The sequence below is a fragment of the Brienomyrus brachyistius genome, chromosome 10 (assembly GCF_023856365.1).
Source record: "Brienomyrus brachyistius isolate T26 chromosome 10, BBRACH_0.4, whole genome shotgun sequence".
NCBI lineage: Eukaryota > Metazoa > Chordata > Actinopteri > Osteoglossiformes > Mormyridae > Brienomyrus > Brienomyrus brachyistius.
The window spans coordinates 9,987,187-10,004,826 of NC_064542.1; the positions used below are offsets into that span (position 1 = coordinate 9,987,187).

Here is a 17,640-nt window from a genome sequence, read left to right on the forward strand (position 1 = left end):
TATAGGACCTAGTCAGAAGCTGACGTAAACCTCACTGTCTCATCACTCATGACTTTGCCCGCCATGAAACACCACCCCAGTGGTGCAGTTCTGTTGCTACATAATGACATCATAGGACTTTCACATCCCTGGTCCTTCCTGTCCCCATATTGTTCGAGCACACGCTATATCACAGGGTAAATGCTCTGGGGGGTAGGAAGGGAGGAAGGGGGGCAGGGCGACGGCCCCCAGCTCAACCTCCCACCACCGAAGCACTTTCCCCCACCAAACAATGGCCTGCTACATCATCCCTGCCCCATCAGACCCATCAGGAAGAGCTGAAGCCTGTTGGAGCAGAGCACGCCCTCCGCGGTTCTTTGTGTGCTCAGGCAGGAGGAGAAGTCATCCGAAAGCTACAGTCACACGGCTCGCCAACAGACCTGCTTTGTTCCACTCTTCTCAAACGCGGCCCGTACCACCCAACCCATACGACACCGGAGACGCAATAAAGAGAAGAATGCATCGAAATCTCGTGTTTTAAACAGATGTCTTCATTCACTGGTGAGGGGAGGCCACACAAAGTCCTTAGTGTGAAGATATCAGTGTAACTTGTATAGAAAACCCTAATTATACAAACGTAACTATGAGCTTTTTGTTTCATAGTTATAGGGGAGATAAAATCTTAACACAACCCTACAGAAGCCCCCCTTTAAGCATATTGCATTCTTTTATATTTTATGAAAAATATTCTTTATGGAAACAGTACAGAGCAGGCTTAGTGTAGAATTAACATTGATAATAAAATGCAAACCCACCATTGAAGTGCATTTACATTCTGAAATTCAGCTGGAAAAGATCCCGAACATATTTTTGAGGTACACTGTGTGCCATGTCAAAACTCTTTCAAACTCAGAATTATGTGCCTGTACTACCTATTACACCCCAAATATAAACTATCTCAGAGTGTGTATTTTAACCTTTCAGAGCCAGTATTGAATCCAAGCAGCTACCTCATGTAGTGTCTCTTTGAATGCTTTAATGCCTACCTACGTGCGTAACGCACGGGCAACTAACGTCAGAGCACTGGTCCCCGCAGCCATATCACATCCTAACACTGGCCGCTCTGTCAAAGCAGATATGATGTCATCACAGGCACTGATGCTGCCATTGGCCGGGAGCAGGGAAGTCACCTGAGGACAACACAGGAAGACAGGTGTGCCAGACAGGCGAAAGGTTGCTGCGGTGTGATGGTCCACCAATGCCAGACAACGAGAGACAATGCGGAGAAACAGCAAATCCAAAGCATGACTATAGCGCAGTACACTTCTTGAAGCACAGCTCCAGCAAGTGTCTAATGCCTTTCAAATAAACTGTAGTATGCTTGGAATTAAGGACTAATCTACTAAATTAACAGTGGTTTCTATTGTCTTGATCGGGGTCATTACCATGGCAAATTCTGATGGACATTTTGATCGAAATGCACCTTTTTCCACAGACATGGTGTTTAAAAACGTAACATACACAGTTTATGTTCCCCAATCAAAATATTTTGCCACGGACACATTAGTCCATTTATGGTCATGTTTACAATAGCTGGTCTTAATTACCATTGTAATTAACCTATCTATCTGTCTGTACATCTGACTGCCTATCTGTATGTCTGTCTGCCTGCCTACCTGTCTGTCTGTACATCTCTCTGCCTGCCTACCTGTCTGTCTGTACATCTCTCTGCCTGTCTATCTGCCTACCTACCTGTTCGTCTGCCTGTCTACCTGTACATCTGTCTGCCTACCTACCTGTCTGTCTGTATATCTGTCTGCCTGCCTACCTGTCTGTCTGTCTACCTGTCTGTCTGTTCGTCTGCCTGCCTACCTACCTGTCTGTCTGTATATCTGTCTGCCTGCCTACCTGTCTGTCTGTCTACCTGTCTGTCTGTTCGTCTGCCTGCCTACCTACCTGTCTGTCTGTACATCTGCCTGCCTACCTACCTGTCTGTCTGTACATCTGTCTGCCTGCCTACCTGTCTGTCTGTATGTCTGTCTGTCTGCCGGCCTGTTCATCTGCCTGTCTGATTGTCCGCTGGGAGGCCCATTATGACTAACATCCTGTGGACCCTTGTGTATGGGCACGAATAGCACACAGCTCACTTCAGATATGCTTTCCTGTTACGTGTGGCTCTCTGTGATGCTTTCATCACCCGATCTGTATCCCTTCTTTGTTTCCTACATGAGGATGCTGAGAGATTACATGCGGCAAGCCAGAGGAAGCTAAAATAAACCAAAGTTTGAAAAATAGATAAAAACAAGCGACCAGCAAAGTCAGCAGACCATACGGCAAACTGAAGCATCACAACGGCTGATTTTCACACAGGGGGCGTCTCTCACATTACAGTTTCACACAGAGCAGGAGAGGAATAAAAATTCCCAACACAGGAAGTGTGGGCTAACAGTGCTATGCACTTAACACCAAGCCCCCTACACAATTCAGTTCAAGTTGTTTTTATATAGCGCCTTTCACAACAAAGTTGCCCCAAGGCGCTTTACATGGGTGTGTTATGAAACATTACAACATCATTAACACAGACAAATATACATTACATCTCTGTTGGCTAATATATGTCGGATGAAATTATTTTAGAGCAAACTTACATTAATAAATGGCAGTTGCATGAAAAATATTAGGACATAATTCATATGTGTTCAATAATAGTGAATTCAAACCTAAGTGACCGAAGAGCCAGGTCAGTTAAAAAGAATTTAAACAAAATACCAGGACTGGGAGTTCTACCAACTGTGTAATCAAAACACATCAGCTCTGATGAACATATACAACTATGCCTGTTATTGTTGTTCACACTGTTTGTTTGTTATCGTGTGTGTGTGTGTAGAATTCTTTCATGCAGAGAAAATACTGCATTTACTCATATCTGACCACACTTGCCCAGATATAAACAAAAGACTGGGTGGATGCCCCTGTTTGGGCCTGCAGAGCAGACAGCTAATAGCCAAGGAGCCTGAATTGACGTAGGAGACATCTGCAGGGTGTTCCTCATTCTACACATTCCTGTGTCTGACAGCTAAACAAGAGACCCAGAAGAGATCGCTTATCGTATCCTTCATAACACGCTGAGAATATTATATATGTTGGGGAATCCATCTTTTCCGTCTCCTAAATAGGCACAAAACTTTCAGCTAACTGCCAACCCACAGTCTAACTTTACTGTGTTTTCACAAACTCTTTATTATATACCAAGTGTTATAAAAGAGATCAACAAAACGAACCATGCTTTTTTTCCCATCAGTATGAAGATTAAATTGAAGACTAAGACATCCCATCGATTGTGATGCTTTTCATTAGTGATATGGTTGACGAGAACCAGGCAAACACTTGGCAAAGTGTGTCACGATGAGTTCAGTCCAGCTAAAAAAGTTCAGGGGTCACAGTACTGCAGTGTGTATGAAATGTGAGAAGGTTGTCTGGTTAAAAACGGAACCTCCGGTTATAAACAAAAATGGAATGACAGCACTCAGTATAATTATTGCTGCTGGTTCCCATCGTGTTATTTTACGTAATGTCAAACACAATCAGTTATATTGTGACACATAAAGCAAATTACAGGAACCGTCGGTCTTCCTTGGGGAAGCCCAGTTTGCTGTCACATTGAATTTATAACCCCTTTACAATTGTGACATACAGAGGAGAATCTACGAGTATCTCCTAGAAGTGTCACAACACAGATGTCTCCCATGCGAGCAGAAGTCCCTTTGCTTTGCGGACCAGACATCCGGAGGAATCTGAGGTCTAGTTCCATTGCTGAAGAATCATATGCTTAATCTGAGATATGACAGAAGCAGAAAGTAAACATTCTGTAAATCTCAGATCTTAATGTTTCACATCATCATCTGATTGGTTATGGGACAACATCCATCCATCCATTTTCCAAACCGCTTATCCTACTGGGTCGCGGGGGGTCCGGAGCCTATCCCGGAAGCAATGGGCACGAGGCAGGGAACAACCCAGGATGGAGGGCCAGCCCATCGCAGGGCACACTCCCACACCATTCACTCACACATGCACACCTACGGGCAAATTAGTAACTCCAATTAGCCTCAGCATGTTTTTGGACTGTGGGAGGAAACCGGAGTACCCGGAGGAAACCCCACGACGACATGGGGAGAACATGCAAACTCCACACACATGTAACCCAGGTGGAGACTCGAACCCAGATCCCAGAGGTGTGAGGCAACAGTGCTAAGCACTGCACCACCATGCCGCCCTATGGGACAACAGGCTTTGTGAAATGCGACATAAGGACAACAGCAAATCACCTGGATGGTATAATTTCACAGCAAAACTTTCTATGGATGAGAAGCAGTATGAACACAGAAGGTTCAGTCCACTTGCCATGGCATTATGCTTATGACCTTCTTATGAAGTGTACGTCCAGAACTTTGAATCTGGTACAGCAAAATATTCGAGGATTTGTGTTTTTCTACATTTATTTGATGTCACCAAAATATGCTGAAGATTGCAGCTATAAGTATCACATTTACTTCTGATGGGAAGTTAATCAACATTATTAAAAAAAAAAAAAAACATCCCTGGTACATAAACAGCATCTCACTTCAGTTTGTTTAAAATCTATACGTAAGACGGACTACTGCATTATTTTACGGTGTCCAGGACCTGATATGACTTTCTACAGGACGTTAATTTAATAAAAATCTGCTTCTTCTTTGTGCCACTGAAAAGCTAAATGCTGACCCCCGGCGTTTGAATATATGTATTAAGCATGTACGGTTTTATTCTAATTTAACACGATGAATCAAGTACTACAGCGCCACTTTGTGGCCAATGTGATATTTTGTTAGGAAGTTAATCGTCTCTAGGTGACCAGATCTGATCTTGCAGATGGGGCATACTGGTATTCCTATAAAATTCACTGTTACTTTGGTTGCTTTATAAAAATGTCTGAAAATGTATGTTTTCTTAAATTTGCTATTCCCAGGAGTTACTCTTGATGTTTATTTCCCCCCAGGAAATGTTTTACAAATCTGGAAATCAACCAAGGATTTTGGATTCCAGATATCGATACACATTCGTTCAATACATTTGAAATTCCGCCAGTCTTTATAGCGTTTCCTTTTGAAAAACCTGTCAGCTTCGCTATAAAAAATTCATTTAAAAACGCAGCCCCAATAAATTCATTTAAGCCAATAGGCGCTCCGCGACTTTATCAGTTGGGTACTGTCATGAATATCAAGTGGGGATATAAACCACCTAGTCTTTTGTTCGGTGCCCAAGCCGTGGCGCAACATTGCTGTTTGCTTTTATCTTAAGTTAATAAGTAACATAACGGATTGCTTGTTCTCAGATAAATCTGCTTTAGATTTGTTCGTATTCGCGTGCAAAGTGGTAAATTCAAACTTAGTCCAAAATTTTGGCTTGCAGGATATTTTAGGGGACGCTCCTCATAACTTGCTTACCCTTTGCCTTTAATATAGGTTTATAGACTACACTTTTATTACCTGTGATTCGTCGTGATCTACGGTTGAACAGCAATAATTAATACATACGCGTGTAAAAAATATATGTATGAATATATTTATGAACTGAACCAATGCAGTTATACTACTCAGATACACTTTCAAAATCCGCGCTTATTCAGCACAAGGTTACGGAGATAATTTCCATTCAGTATGCAATGTATGCGCATGATTAAAAAAAATTCATGAACAGAATATTTGCGCACCTATGTTTTAATTCCGTGTAACGCGACAATAATTCAGTGCTTACGGGTGACTGTAGTAATATCCGTGTGCCCGTTTTTCAGTTGTAATATAGCCTGCCTTCGAGGCGCTGCCAAACCCGTCCCACAGCGGGAAGGGGCAGAATCAGTGCGGCTATTGGACGGTTGTTCATAGATAGTACTATCCACGTGTTGTTGTTTTTAATATTTTAAACAAAGTTCAGGCGGGAGATTCTGTTAAAACTTAATCAGACTTCCCAATAAAATCAAAGTGGTCCGTTGCAACGGAATACTTTGTTACGAACTGCTGCTCGTGTCACCTTATGACATACACTGCATTTATTTCTAAGCTGGAACCGAACTGGTTTGTCTGCAAACATCAGAATGGGAAACACAGAGTCCTCTCAATTCATCCGCCAACCGTCATTGTATGAGATGACTTTTCAGGTTAAAGGAAACCGATGGAAACGATCTGTCTGTGCTGGTGAGTCCGTGAGATCTGTTACTCCATTAATTGCCTGGTATACATTGTGTACCGCCTGTATTGCATGCACTTCAAGTCCTGTACACACTGTATATGTATGCATTATATATGGCGCATGTATTGTGTGCTCTTTAGGTATTAGGTTTAGCTTCGTACCTTTGCCTTGATTGCATTTCTGTGACCAATCCCTATTTTCTATGGTTGAAAAGTGAGTAAACTATATAATGACTTTATGCGTCAACCCATCATTTGTGTTATTAACAGTTTGTAACTACCATCTTTACGTTCTTGTTCATATGTGGTCGAATTCCCAGTAGTCATTAGTAGCAGACGGCTTACTTTTTTACTGAATAATATCCATCCATTTTCCAAATCGCTTATCCTACTGGGTCGCGGAGCCTATCCCGGAAGCAATGGGCACGAGGCAGCTCATCGCAGGGCACACTCACACACCATTCACTCACACATGCACACCTACAGGCAATTTAGCAACTCCAATTAGCCTCAGCATGTTTTTGGACTGTGGGGGGGAAACCGGATTACGCGGAGGGAACCCCACGACGACATGGGGAGAACATGTAAACTCCACACACATGTGACCCAGGCGGAGACTCGAACCCGGGTCCCAGAGGTGTGAAGCAACAGTGCTAACTACCATGCCACCCCACTGAATAATATGACTAAAGTAAAATAATGTTTTGTTTGATTTTACTTTGTTATATTTTCCCTCAATGATGAAAACTATATTAGACAACAATCTAGAGAAATGTCTTATATCTATTAAGATTGGTTTGTTATTTTGCCATTAATGTCGATTGAGGTCTTGCTTTGATCACTGTGTTAGTAAATGTAAATTAATATTCAAGGTCATGGTCATGATGTGGTTTGGCGGACAGGTGAAGTGAAACTACTTGCTACTATGTAACTAATAGAGAGTAACATTACTTTGGTATAAATAGACTTTTGCATTCTGTCTCCCCCAATATCGGACTCCCTCCTATGCGCCTGATTACAGTAATCTGATTATGACATATATTGCATATGAACACGGCGATGGGCTTGTGTTGTGCTGTTCATAATATTTAAAGTAAATTATGCTTTGCCAGGTAAATTAAAGGTTTTGTATCTCATTTGTACTCCGGTAGATTGAAACGTAAATGAGTTTATCAATATTATAGGGTCCGCTATATTATTAAAAGACTGAGCAGTTATCAAGGTGTCCAAGGTCCCAATCGTACTCCTTCATAACGCATTGGAACTTTCCAGCAGCATCCATCCATCCATCCATCTATTCATCCATCTTCCATAACAGCTTATTCTGCACTGGGTTGGGGGACAGGACAGGGGACAGCCTGAACAGGATGCCATTTCATCCCAGGACACGCACAAACAAACAGGGGAAAGTTATTAACATCCGCACGCCAATGCGGAATGTTTTTGGACTGTGGACGGAAAACAGAGTAAGGTATACTGCCGGCATGTGCATTTGACTTTATAAACAGAGTATAGTATACTACCGGACTGTGCATTTCACCTTATAAACAGAGTAAGGTATACTCCCGGGCTATGCATTTGAGCTCATAAACAGAGTAAGGTATACTGCTGCTGTGTGCATTTAAGCTTACAAACAGTATTTCCCTATTTTGTGTATAAACTTCAAGCAGTCAGCAAATACATCACCTGCAGGTTATTCCTTAGTTTGGTGAGTGTCAGTTGATTAATGGTCTGCTATAAACTGTATCGTGGTAATAAGAATGGCAGAATATTAAATTTAGCACTTTCATCTCTGCTGATAAGCCGCACATGTGCCCTCTGTCGCTCTGCATAGCTTCCCGGCCCCTGTAACTCTGCTTAGGATGAGCAGCTGGGTGACGGATTAATGATTGGATGGACAGATTCGTGTGACAAGCCAAAGTTCATGAAACGGCACATTGTAAAAACAGATCCAATTATATAAAAAGGTAAAACGAGCGTGGGAGGCACATTTTCTTTGCCGTTAACTCCCATAAACCTGATACTGTCAGTCTAATCTATGGGTCTTAACAGAATTGCACAAGTGTTGCAAAATGGAGCCTGTCTGAGCGTGCTTTGCTACATCAAGGCTTGAGGCAGGGAGACACCGAATATTCTGTGTCTCATAAAAGTACTGTTACATCAGTCCGTCTCCCAAAAACGTGAGTTCATTGGTACATGTGCACCTCATGGTAGTTCTGTGATCTTTACGGTTGTTCTTACTGAGAGGAGCAGAATGATTTCAGTGTGAGGCTCATTACCGGAACACACCATGTAATTTTCAGCCCTTTGTAACATAAATGTGAATCTCCTGGGGAAAAAATAAATAAAATATATATATATATATAGTGTGTGTGTGTGTGTGTTATATATATATATATTAGCACGCAGAGAGTTATTGAATTCTTATATTCTACCTCTTTCATTTGCATTACAGTCATCCACTTGTCATAAACAGTTTGACTATGAGTCAGTAGTGAAAGTTAGCGAATACTGCATTCTCTGATGTAATAATTATTGATACTTTATTGATCCCCGTGGGGAAATTCTGTTTTTTCCTCCCCCAGTTTGCTCTCTCTAGGTGACAGCAAGCGAAAGGCAGCCACCTGTTGCGGGACACGCTGCCGATTGTGACTTTTTAAGTAGCAGTGCTGGCTAACTTGTGAAGTTTGCTTGGATTGTCGCAGGTCTGTGCAAATACGTCTGAATTTGAAATTTTTGCAGTTTATGAATGAGACCGGTGCCATCACCTTTTCGCACTGTTTTGGCGTGTGCTGTGCTGTACTCTCTGACAGGCAGGCACCGTTCACAGTACCGCCTCTTCTGGCACCAAAGATTCTTTCTCAGCCGGTGCAAATGCCAAAGGCTTCAGTGCATTGGCACATCGGGCGGAGCTGGTCTTCCCTGGACAGAAGGTGCTGACAGTGGTGCGCCTTGTTAGAGAGGTCAGAGGTTAGACGGTGGTCCAGAAGACGTGATTAAACACAATCTGTATTGTCAGGCAGGCTGGCTTGTGATTTGACCTCTCATTCACTGTATTTCTGGATGCTGGATTTATGTATGTGATTCTTTAGCTAAGGTAGCTGTTTGCAAACATTATCTCAGTTCATGACGTGACTGAGAAATAATTTATAGTAATATAATTTAATATATAATTTGTTATATAATTTCATTATTTGAATGTGATATTTTGAGAAGCCAGAATTGTGATTCATCAATATGTGATCAATGGTACTTTGTCTCAAGTCACAGAAGAAACAGGCAAACCAGCATTTTGCTCTGTCTTTTAGAAATTATTTTTTGTAAGACAAATTCTGAGATAATCAGCCGGGATGTGCCCTCATTTAAATCTGACTGTCATTTCCAGGGACACGAAACACATGAACCTAGCTGTGTATCACACACAGGAATATGCTGTGATCATGACTCTTACAGGATGGTGGCCATTTATGTTCCAGACAATAGGAGTTTCCCATGTGGACAGATTGAGGGACCCTGGGAAGGACAGCCAGACAGAGGGACTCTGGGAAAGATGGGAATATAGACTCTGAGAAGGATGGGGACAGAGAGGGACTCTGGGAAAGATGGGAATATAGACTCTGGGAAGGATGGGGAGACAGAGGGACTCTGGGAAGGATGGGAATACAGACTCTGGGAAGGATGGGGACAGAGAGGGACTCTGGGAAAGATGGGAATATAGACTCTGAGAAGGGTGGGGAGACAGAGGGACTCTGGGAAAGATGGGAATATAGACTCTGGGAAGGAGGGGGAGAGAGAGGGACTCTGGGAAAGAAGGGGGACTCTAGAAGACACAGGGAGATAGAGGAACTCTATGAAGGATGTGGAGATTGAGGTCTGCATGCCAGACGCTGAGATCATCACCGCGTCAGCTTGAAATAGACACACGTGTCTGCTTTGTGTAAGTTTAGTCTGCTGTGGGGCCCCTTGTGATCCTGGCGACTCCCCAAAATGACCCGGCGATTAGATGAGGGGGATGGAGAGTGAGGTCTGATGACGATGGCGAACACACAAAGTGTCAAGCTTCCAAGACGCCATGTTGTTGCACACCCTTTGGGCATGTGGTTAGAAATCTCTCACTGATCGTTTATTTCGCACAATGATTTTGTTTGTAGGTAAAGTACTGATAATAGCATAAGAGCTAATAGATTTAGTGGCTGCTATTATGCTGGGGGGGTGGGGGGTGGGCAAATCTCAGTGAGGGGACAATCAGGGAGACGTGCTCAGTCATAAATGACCCCACAGGAAGAGCATTTGTCTCATTGAAATAGACTTAACTTCTAATGGATCGAGTGGACACAAGCCACGCCAGGAAAGGACAGCCAGCACCGTTACAGATCTGCCTGAACCAGCTGCTTAGGATCATTAATATCCTTGGGCCAGTGCCATATTGGCACATGGTCGTTTGTCAGGAGCACGGCGAAACACGAATTTGCACATCATCTTTGCTCAGAAATCCGCTCCCCCTGCATCATTTTCTGATGCCGCTCACATCGGGCACGGTGACACCAGGCCGTTGAAGGTTCCTACGCCCCCTGCAATACTCTCCTTGACATTGTTGACCACTGCTTTTCTCTCTGATACCTTTTCTTTATGTCCCATCCCCAGAACAGATCCTCGTACCAATGTGATTTATTGCTCCCAAACACTCACATTTACGCCACATCCAAAGTAAACACAGCCCTGCTTCCATGCTATTCCCAAGCTGACGTTACGCCCACTCTACTACTTCGCACATGCAGCAGGTGTTCCAGGTTGTGCAATTACTGTCGTCAGCTACACACGCGTTGGCATGTTTGGTTTTTTTTAAAAATGTGCCGTCGCACACATATAAATTACACTCACTGTTCTTTTTTATTGCTTTAAGCGATTGTGTGGCGAAATGGAGGTTTCGCCTTTCTGGTGTGAGTGAGCCTTGTCCATACACACCTTGGCCTAAAAGGGCGGAAAACTGTAAGAAGGGTTAGAAGGACACTTTCCCAGTATATGGTCCACATTTTACAAACGCAAATCTTTCTGTTTACAAACATTTACAAATGTTTGTAAAAAGAGCTTATCTTGTGCCTTCTGGCTGGGCTCCTGTGGCCAAATTTAAAGGATCTAGAATTGTTGTTTAATATTCGATGATTTGAGTGATACATTCTTTTATATTAGATAGTGAATGTCTTGCAGCCATGTGTTTCATTGCCTCTTGCTTTCAATTTTTTTAGCTGATGTTTTAATCTGAAACAAATGAAAGTTTGCTCCCTGCTCGTGGTACTGGTGGTGAAGAACCTACTTTTCAGGTCCTTCCTGTAATTTGAACCATCGACCTTCTTTTTCCTTGCCAGTCCATGCCCACAGTTGTTAAAGGACCACATTTCTCTGGGCGTCGATGCATAACATACACTGGCTGTAAGATACAGGGTGCATGTTGGCTGACTTATGAGTCTCTGACCTGTCCGCACATGCTCCCAGATAAATTTAGCTTAGCTATCAGATATTTTCCATCATGGCTGAATGGCTTCAGCTTTGCCAAGCGATTCTGTCAATGCCGTACTGTGTTGCACTGGGCTAGTTCAGGAAGAGATGATGCATGAATGGGTTGTTGGTCGGGGTCTGTGATTTTCAGCTCTCATTTCATTTAAAAACTCTGGTCAAGACCAATGTTACCACTCATGGTTGTTCGATTCGACTAATGTACCCAAGAAAAATGGCACTTTAGTTAAATAGGTAAAAGAATTAGCAATATTATTAAAACTAAGGATTGAAAACTATAAAATGCAGGTGTGAATGAGGAGCATTATGCTTAGATGTTTCATTTTTAGTGTTAAAAAGACCTCGTCTCAGTGTTCTGCAATCTGAGTCGTCACCGATACCTCAGAATAATGTATAAGCTTCGCTCATTAGCGGCAGGTCACATGCAGCAGTCCGGCTTCTCCTCACGTCAGAGTGGCTGTAATGGCAGCTCTCCCGTGACAGCCAATTACTGCTGTTTTAGATGTTAAGTTTTTCCCAAATTTATATAGAAACAGGTCACCATCTCTTTTATGAATCCTCCCCCAGCTTAAATGCAAATAGGAAAATTAATGAGTCTCACAATCTGTCAGTTTATGAGTAAAGCACTCCATAAACCTTAAGTATGTAGGTATTAAGGAAGCATTTAGCTTTCTGGACAGAATTTCATATTATGTTCCCCTTTAATGCCTTTACCCGGTGGCTTGGATTGGTTTTGTAATAGTATTTCACATATATTTATTGAACATTTTTCACTTCCACACTATGTGCTCAAAGCCGTGCCCCACTCAGAATATATCCGACGTACACAACCATGATTTATAGCCCTGAATCCGATCCAAATCACTCAAGAGCTAATTCATCACTGTGCAGTTTTCCTGGGGCCTACAGTACATGAGAAGTTGAAGCGATATTTTTTGGAAGAGTTTGACGTCATAATTGCAGGCACCTCAAGGAATAGTTTAGGACATCAAAAAAACACACCCTCTTCCAAGTGTTGCGATCCGTTGCTGTTCTGCACCTTAAAGTTATCGATACCAATTGGTACTCTATAATGAGGCAGCTGATTGGATGCCGAGAGTGACGGCTTTGTGTTGTTGCTAAGGACCTTGACGTCCATGTCTATGAGGTAGTCTGTATTTGGTGTCATTTACTAGGATGGATTTTTTTTTTGGGGGAACGGCCCTGAATTTGGGTGCGTCTTTGCTCATCTTGGGGGGGGGGGGGGGGGGGTGTGGAGAGAGTGAAGGGAAGGACAGTGAGGGCAGGCAGGAGCAGTGGGTGGGAAGGAATGTAGTCTGGCTCTGCTCAAAATGACTCCCCAAGCAAAGGCCAGAGTAAATCTCAGGATATACAGGCTCCTTGAGATGTCTGCAAATGGTCCCCGGCCAATGAAGCATTCCAGCCCATAGAGGCAGATCTCATTATACCGAATAAAACCGATAAACACGTCCAGGCTGCGGAGTTTTGTGATGTTATCGATTACGTACGCTTACGTATCACTTTTTGAGTTTGTGTTTAATAAAATAAGCATTTCTTACCTGTCTCCTCTGTCATTATTCGCAGCAGATTATATTCTTGTATTGGGATTCTGCGCTGAAATAGCGATTTTTCATATGGTATATGGACCAGCAGGTATGGCCAGCAGTACCCTTGAATTGTAGTACTGTGTGCAGTCTGTAGGTGGCATACTTTAATTCCTTTCAAAGGGGAAAAATGACCATGTCGCACATCTTTTACAGTGGATCTCCAGCAATATTTCTTCCTGTAGATCCATATTTAAATATGAACTCATGTCAACTATTTAATGCTATATGCTTTAGCATTTTCAAGACCGTTTGTATCTCCTTCTAATTAGTAAGGCTCATATTTGTTACCGTGACTGCTTTTTAAGGTTGCTTGCAACTAATTGATCTTTAAGTGCTAATTTGGTGTATCTTTCAAATAGATTAGGGTTGAGGGGTGTAAGGGTAAGGAATGAATGTGTCCAGGCAGCACTGAACACTTCAAAGCCTGACATCTCTTGTTGACATGAGACAGATATACTGCCATATCGTCGCAATGTTGCCGTGAAATCCTTGTTTCTAATTTTAAATGCCGTACCATATGCCGTACCACCTAAATCATGTTTTCACGACATCACAATGGTGAATAGAAATATATATAAATGAATATGTATATGTTACCATATATTAAGAATATATTTCCATGATTAGTTATTCTACGCAAGTTCTTAGTCAAAGCAGGTATTTGCATTTTTATAATTAACGTTAATCATTGTTTTATTAATAAAAATATCCGCAGGGAATTTCCACTGACGTGTGTCTTGGATTCCATGAAGAAGGACAGCTGTAGCTCTCTGATAAACGACCCTTGAGACAGTTGCTGCAGAACAAACATGGCACAAGCCACAAGCCCTTGTAAGGGACACAATTTATGTTTTACAACCCTTCCTTTTTGTTATTATATTTACATGAATTACTGTCTGTAACTTGGGAATAACAGATGTTTGGGAATTAAAATGTCGCATTGTGACTATTAACACACCTCTGATAATGGTGATTATGACATTAGAGGCTTTGAACATAGTTTCTCGGAGACTAACTGCGGCGAGAACATCTGGGCTCCGTGTGACAGCATTTGCAAGAGCGGTGTTTTGCACATGTGTAGGCATTCTGCACAGGCACAATGCCTGATTGCTCAGTTCACGGCCCTTGAAAATAGTTATAGCTTGAGCCCATTGGGCTGATAGCTGTATAAAGTTCGGACATTCCTGTCTCACAGCAGGGGAATGAACGGGTGGTCACAGGAAGTTTACTGTGGTAAATACCCCACTGCCATGAATTGTTATTACTCTCGTAATTACTGTCTTTACACTTATTCGTTTTAAAGGGAGGATTTTTTATAAGCTCAGTATATTTCTTCGGTCTGTTACAGAACTTTGTGTTTAGATCAAAAAGTAAAACTGAGAATAAGGGTTGTACTTGTCTTTTCTTAAAAAGTTGTGTCTATTAGGGATCAAATGTGCGCTGGGCGTGTGTACGAATATGAGCTTCAGTAGAATAATAATTAAATAGTCATAGAAATTAAGTAATCAAATACTCATACAGATTAAGTGTTCCTTTGGGGTCATTGAAAAGATGGTGCTCATTAAATTCAATGAAATTGATAAAATTGGAGGTTGGTAGCCTGTAATGGCTGTTAATGTGCCTGATGTGGGTCTGTCCGTGATGGACGGTATTTTGTCATTATTAAACAGCCGCTACTGTGTACCTGTTCCATGGCGCCTGGCTCTTGCTTATGATGTCATCTTGCTGTACTTTGAGGCTCTTTAATCCAAGCTTGTAAAACTACACAGTCCTTTATGGCCACTGGGTCGGCCCACATTTTTGGTGTGTGAGGGGAACGCGTAAAAATGTTCAGTAATGTCAATAATGTGTCATGTGACCCTCTCCGCAACCATATTCTCTCTCCCAGAGGGGAAATATCAGTAGAACTTTTTTATGTGAAGTTTCTGATACATCAGTGCAGGCCATTGAACCACAAAATGGCCTGAGACTAAAATTCACTCTATTGACTCATAGAGGAAGCGCCAAGTTGCTCATTTTGCTCGTCGGGAGTCTAACGAGAGCTCTTAGCTCCAACAGAAGCAGGCACTGTTCTGGAAGCAGTGGGCTCGCTGAAGATGAGGAACGGACCAGCAACATCAGAACAGCCTGGAATCAGCCCCCTCCCTTCTCCTCTCCGTGACTAAATGCTTCAGGTTTCTGACCCGCTTCGCAGGTGCTCGCCAGAGGGACAATGGCCTGTTGAATATTTAAAGGCCTCTCCATTATTCACGACCCTGAATACAGCCTAACGGCCATCCTTCTGGCCTCACTTGCAGCGTTATCAACTCTCCACACACTTATGCATTTAGATTCGGGTTCTTAAAAGTAGAATGTTTTAAAATATCTGACGAATAGCCTTTTTAAACATGTGCCAGTCTGGAAAAATTGTGCAATTTGAGACCGTTCCCATTAGGGGCGATATTGTTCTCATATTGCCAAAATCCAAATTAATTAACACAGATTAACACACCCCTAATGATAATGGTCAGTTTTGATTGGTACGTAAAATAAATAACATACGGTAGCCTGTGAGGTTACGTAACTAATTTCAAACCCTTTCACAAGCTAACAGTACTGTAAATGGAGCTTTGAGGACAGTTGTGTAACAGTCTCATGCTTCCTCCTCTATTACTCTTTGTTGCTCCTGGAGAATATTTCTGGCTGCAACAGTTACTGACAAAACTCCGAAAGCCCACATCAAGTACCAAGCAGGCTGAATGAAAATACAGTACAGGCCTAAATTACACGTAAATGTTTTGATATGAAAATTAAAGCAATAAATATTACCTATCCAAGTTGATTCTGTTCTGTATACATAGTCAACCCACTGCATTTGTACCATGCTGGATTTCTAAATTGTTTACATTTGCTCTCAGGAAATATGGTCTTGTTGGTTTACTTAAGCATACGGCTGATTTGGTGATTGAGTGTTTGTTAGTTTTCCACTACCCTTATGACAGGCGGGAGTTTAAGAATTAGGTACAGTAGAAACACAAAGTGAAAGTCTAAAGTCTGGTGTCAAAAGGGTCCCCCTCAATCTTTAAGCAGACATTGACACCTTCCCAGAATGCACTGCTTTGCCCGCAGGAAGTTCCCTGTGATGCTGTGGCCTCCAGGTCCCTCTCCTGTCTGAGCAGGTTTCCTCTTTCAATACGTTATCCAGCTTCTAGAAGAACGTTCAGCAGCCTGTAGGACCCCAAGCAGGAACGCTGTCATGGCGTACTTCCCAGCGGGGCATTGCTCAGATTACATGCCAAGATCATAAAGAAATGCCTACCATTTCCAGTGTTTAGGGTAGAAAAAAACCATCAATCACTCCACTATACCTTGATTCACTTTTGCGATTAAACACACCTTTTTCCAGTTTCCTCATAAGATACAAGATACTTTATTCATCACATACATGGTTATACAAGTACAACATGTAGTGAAATGTACCCAGAATGACCCTTAGACTGTGCAAATCAAAGAATAAGTCAACAAAAATCTCAATAAACTAAAAATTTACAATAACTAAAAATCCATCCATCCATTATCCTCCACTTATCCGGGGTCGGGTCAGGTAAAAATGTGTACATAATATAGAGAAATACAGAAGTTCTAATATAGAAAATAATCTTAAGGTTAAAACTGTACAAACTGTTCATAAGGTACATATCCTGTATTGTTGCTTAAGAATAACTGCCTCAGTCACGCACCGTATATGATTCCTGCTTTGAATTGTATTTTTTGCACTAAAGCACAGTTTCAGTTGCATTTTAAAACTTCTAGTTACTATAATAGCTGTAGACCAAGACAAAAATAACAATAAAATTTGTGTCGGCATAAATAAAAATGAATAATAGCCTGAATCGATTCATATAATGATATGCACATTTTTATTGCAGTATATATGAAAGAATATGCTAAGCAAGAACAGGCCTATCAGTCACTATTACAATATGTACTTTTTATCTTATCATTTCTATTTCCAAATTATACTTCTTTAAAAAGAAAGGGAGGTGGCGCAGTGACCTCACATCTGCAGGGTTGGGATTCCAATGTTCTTACTTTTTAGTCCTTGCTAAAAACAGCTTTATCATCTTCTGCTTTTGCATAATTTATGTGGCCAACACTTTCTCACTTTTAATGTCAGTTTTTTTTTAAGTTTTATGTTCTTTTGATTAAAATTTTTAATTTTCGTATTTTATGTCGATATAACTATGCATTTTATTTCTGTAAAAGCACTTTTAATGACACTTGTTTGAAAATGTGCTATACAAATAAACTTGACTTGACTTTTTGGAGAAGTC

At 41.8% G+C, this 17,640-nt stretch overlaps 1 protein-coding gene across 1 annotated transcript in view; it reads left to right on the forward strand.

Annotated features, from left to right (window-relative positions):
• The first annotated feature begins 5,894 nt into the window (after positions 1-5,894).
• Positions 5,895-17,640, forward strand: part of neurl1b (neuralized E3 ubiquitin protein ligase 1B) — a 75,473-nt gene continuing 63,727 nt past the window's right edge. Inside the window, exon 1 of the mRNA XM_049028469.1 lies at positions 5,895-6,212. Within this exon, the coding sequence (XP_048884426.1) occupies positions 6,113-6,212 (100 nt within the window). The 5' untranslated portion in view covers positions 5,895-6,112. The remainder of the gene's footprint in view (positions 6,213-17,640) is intronic.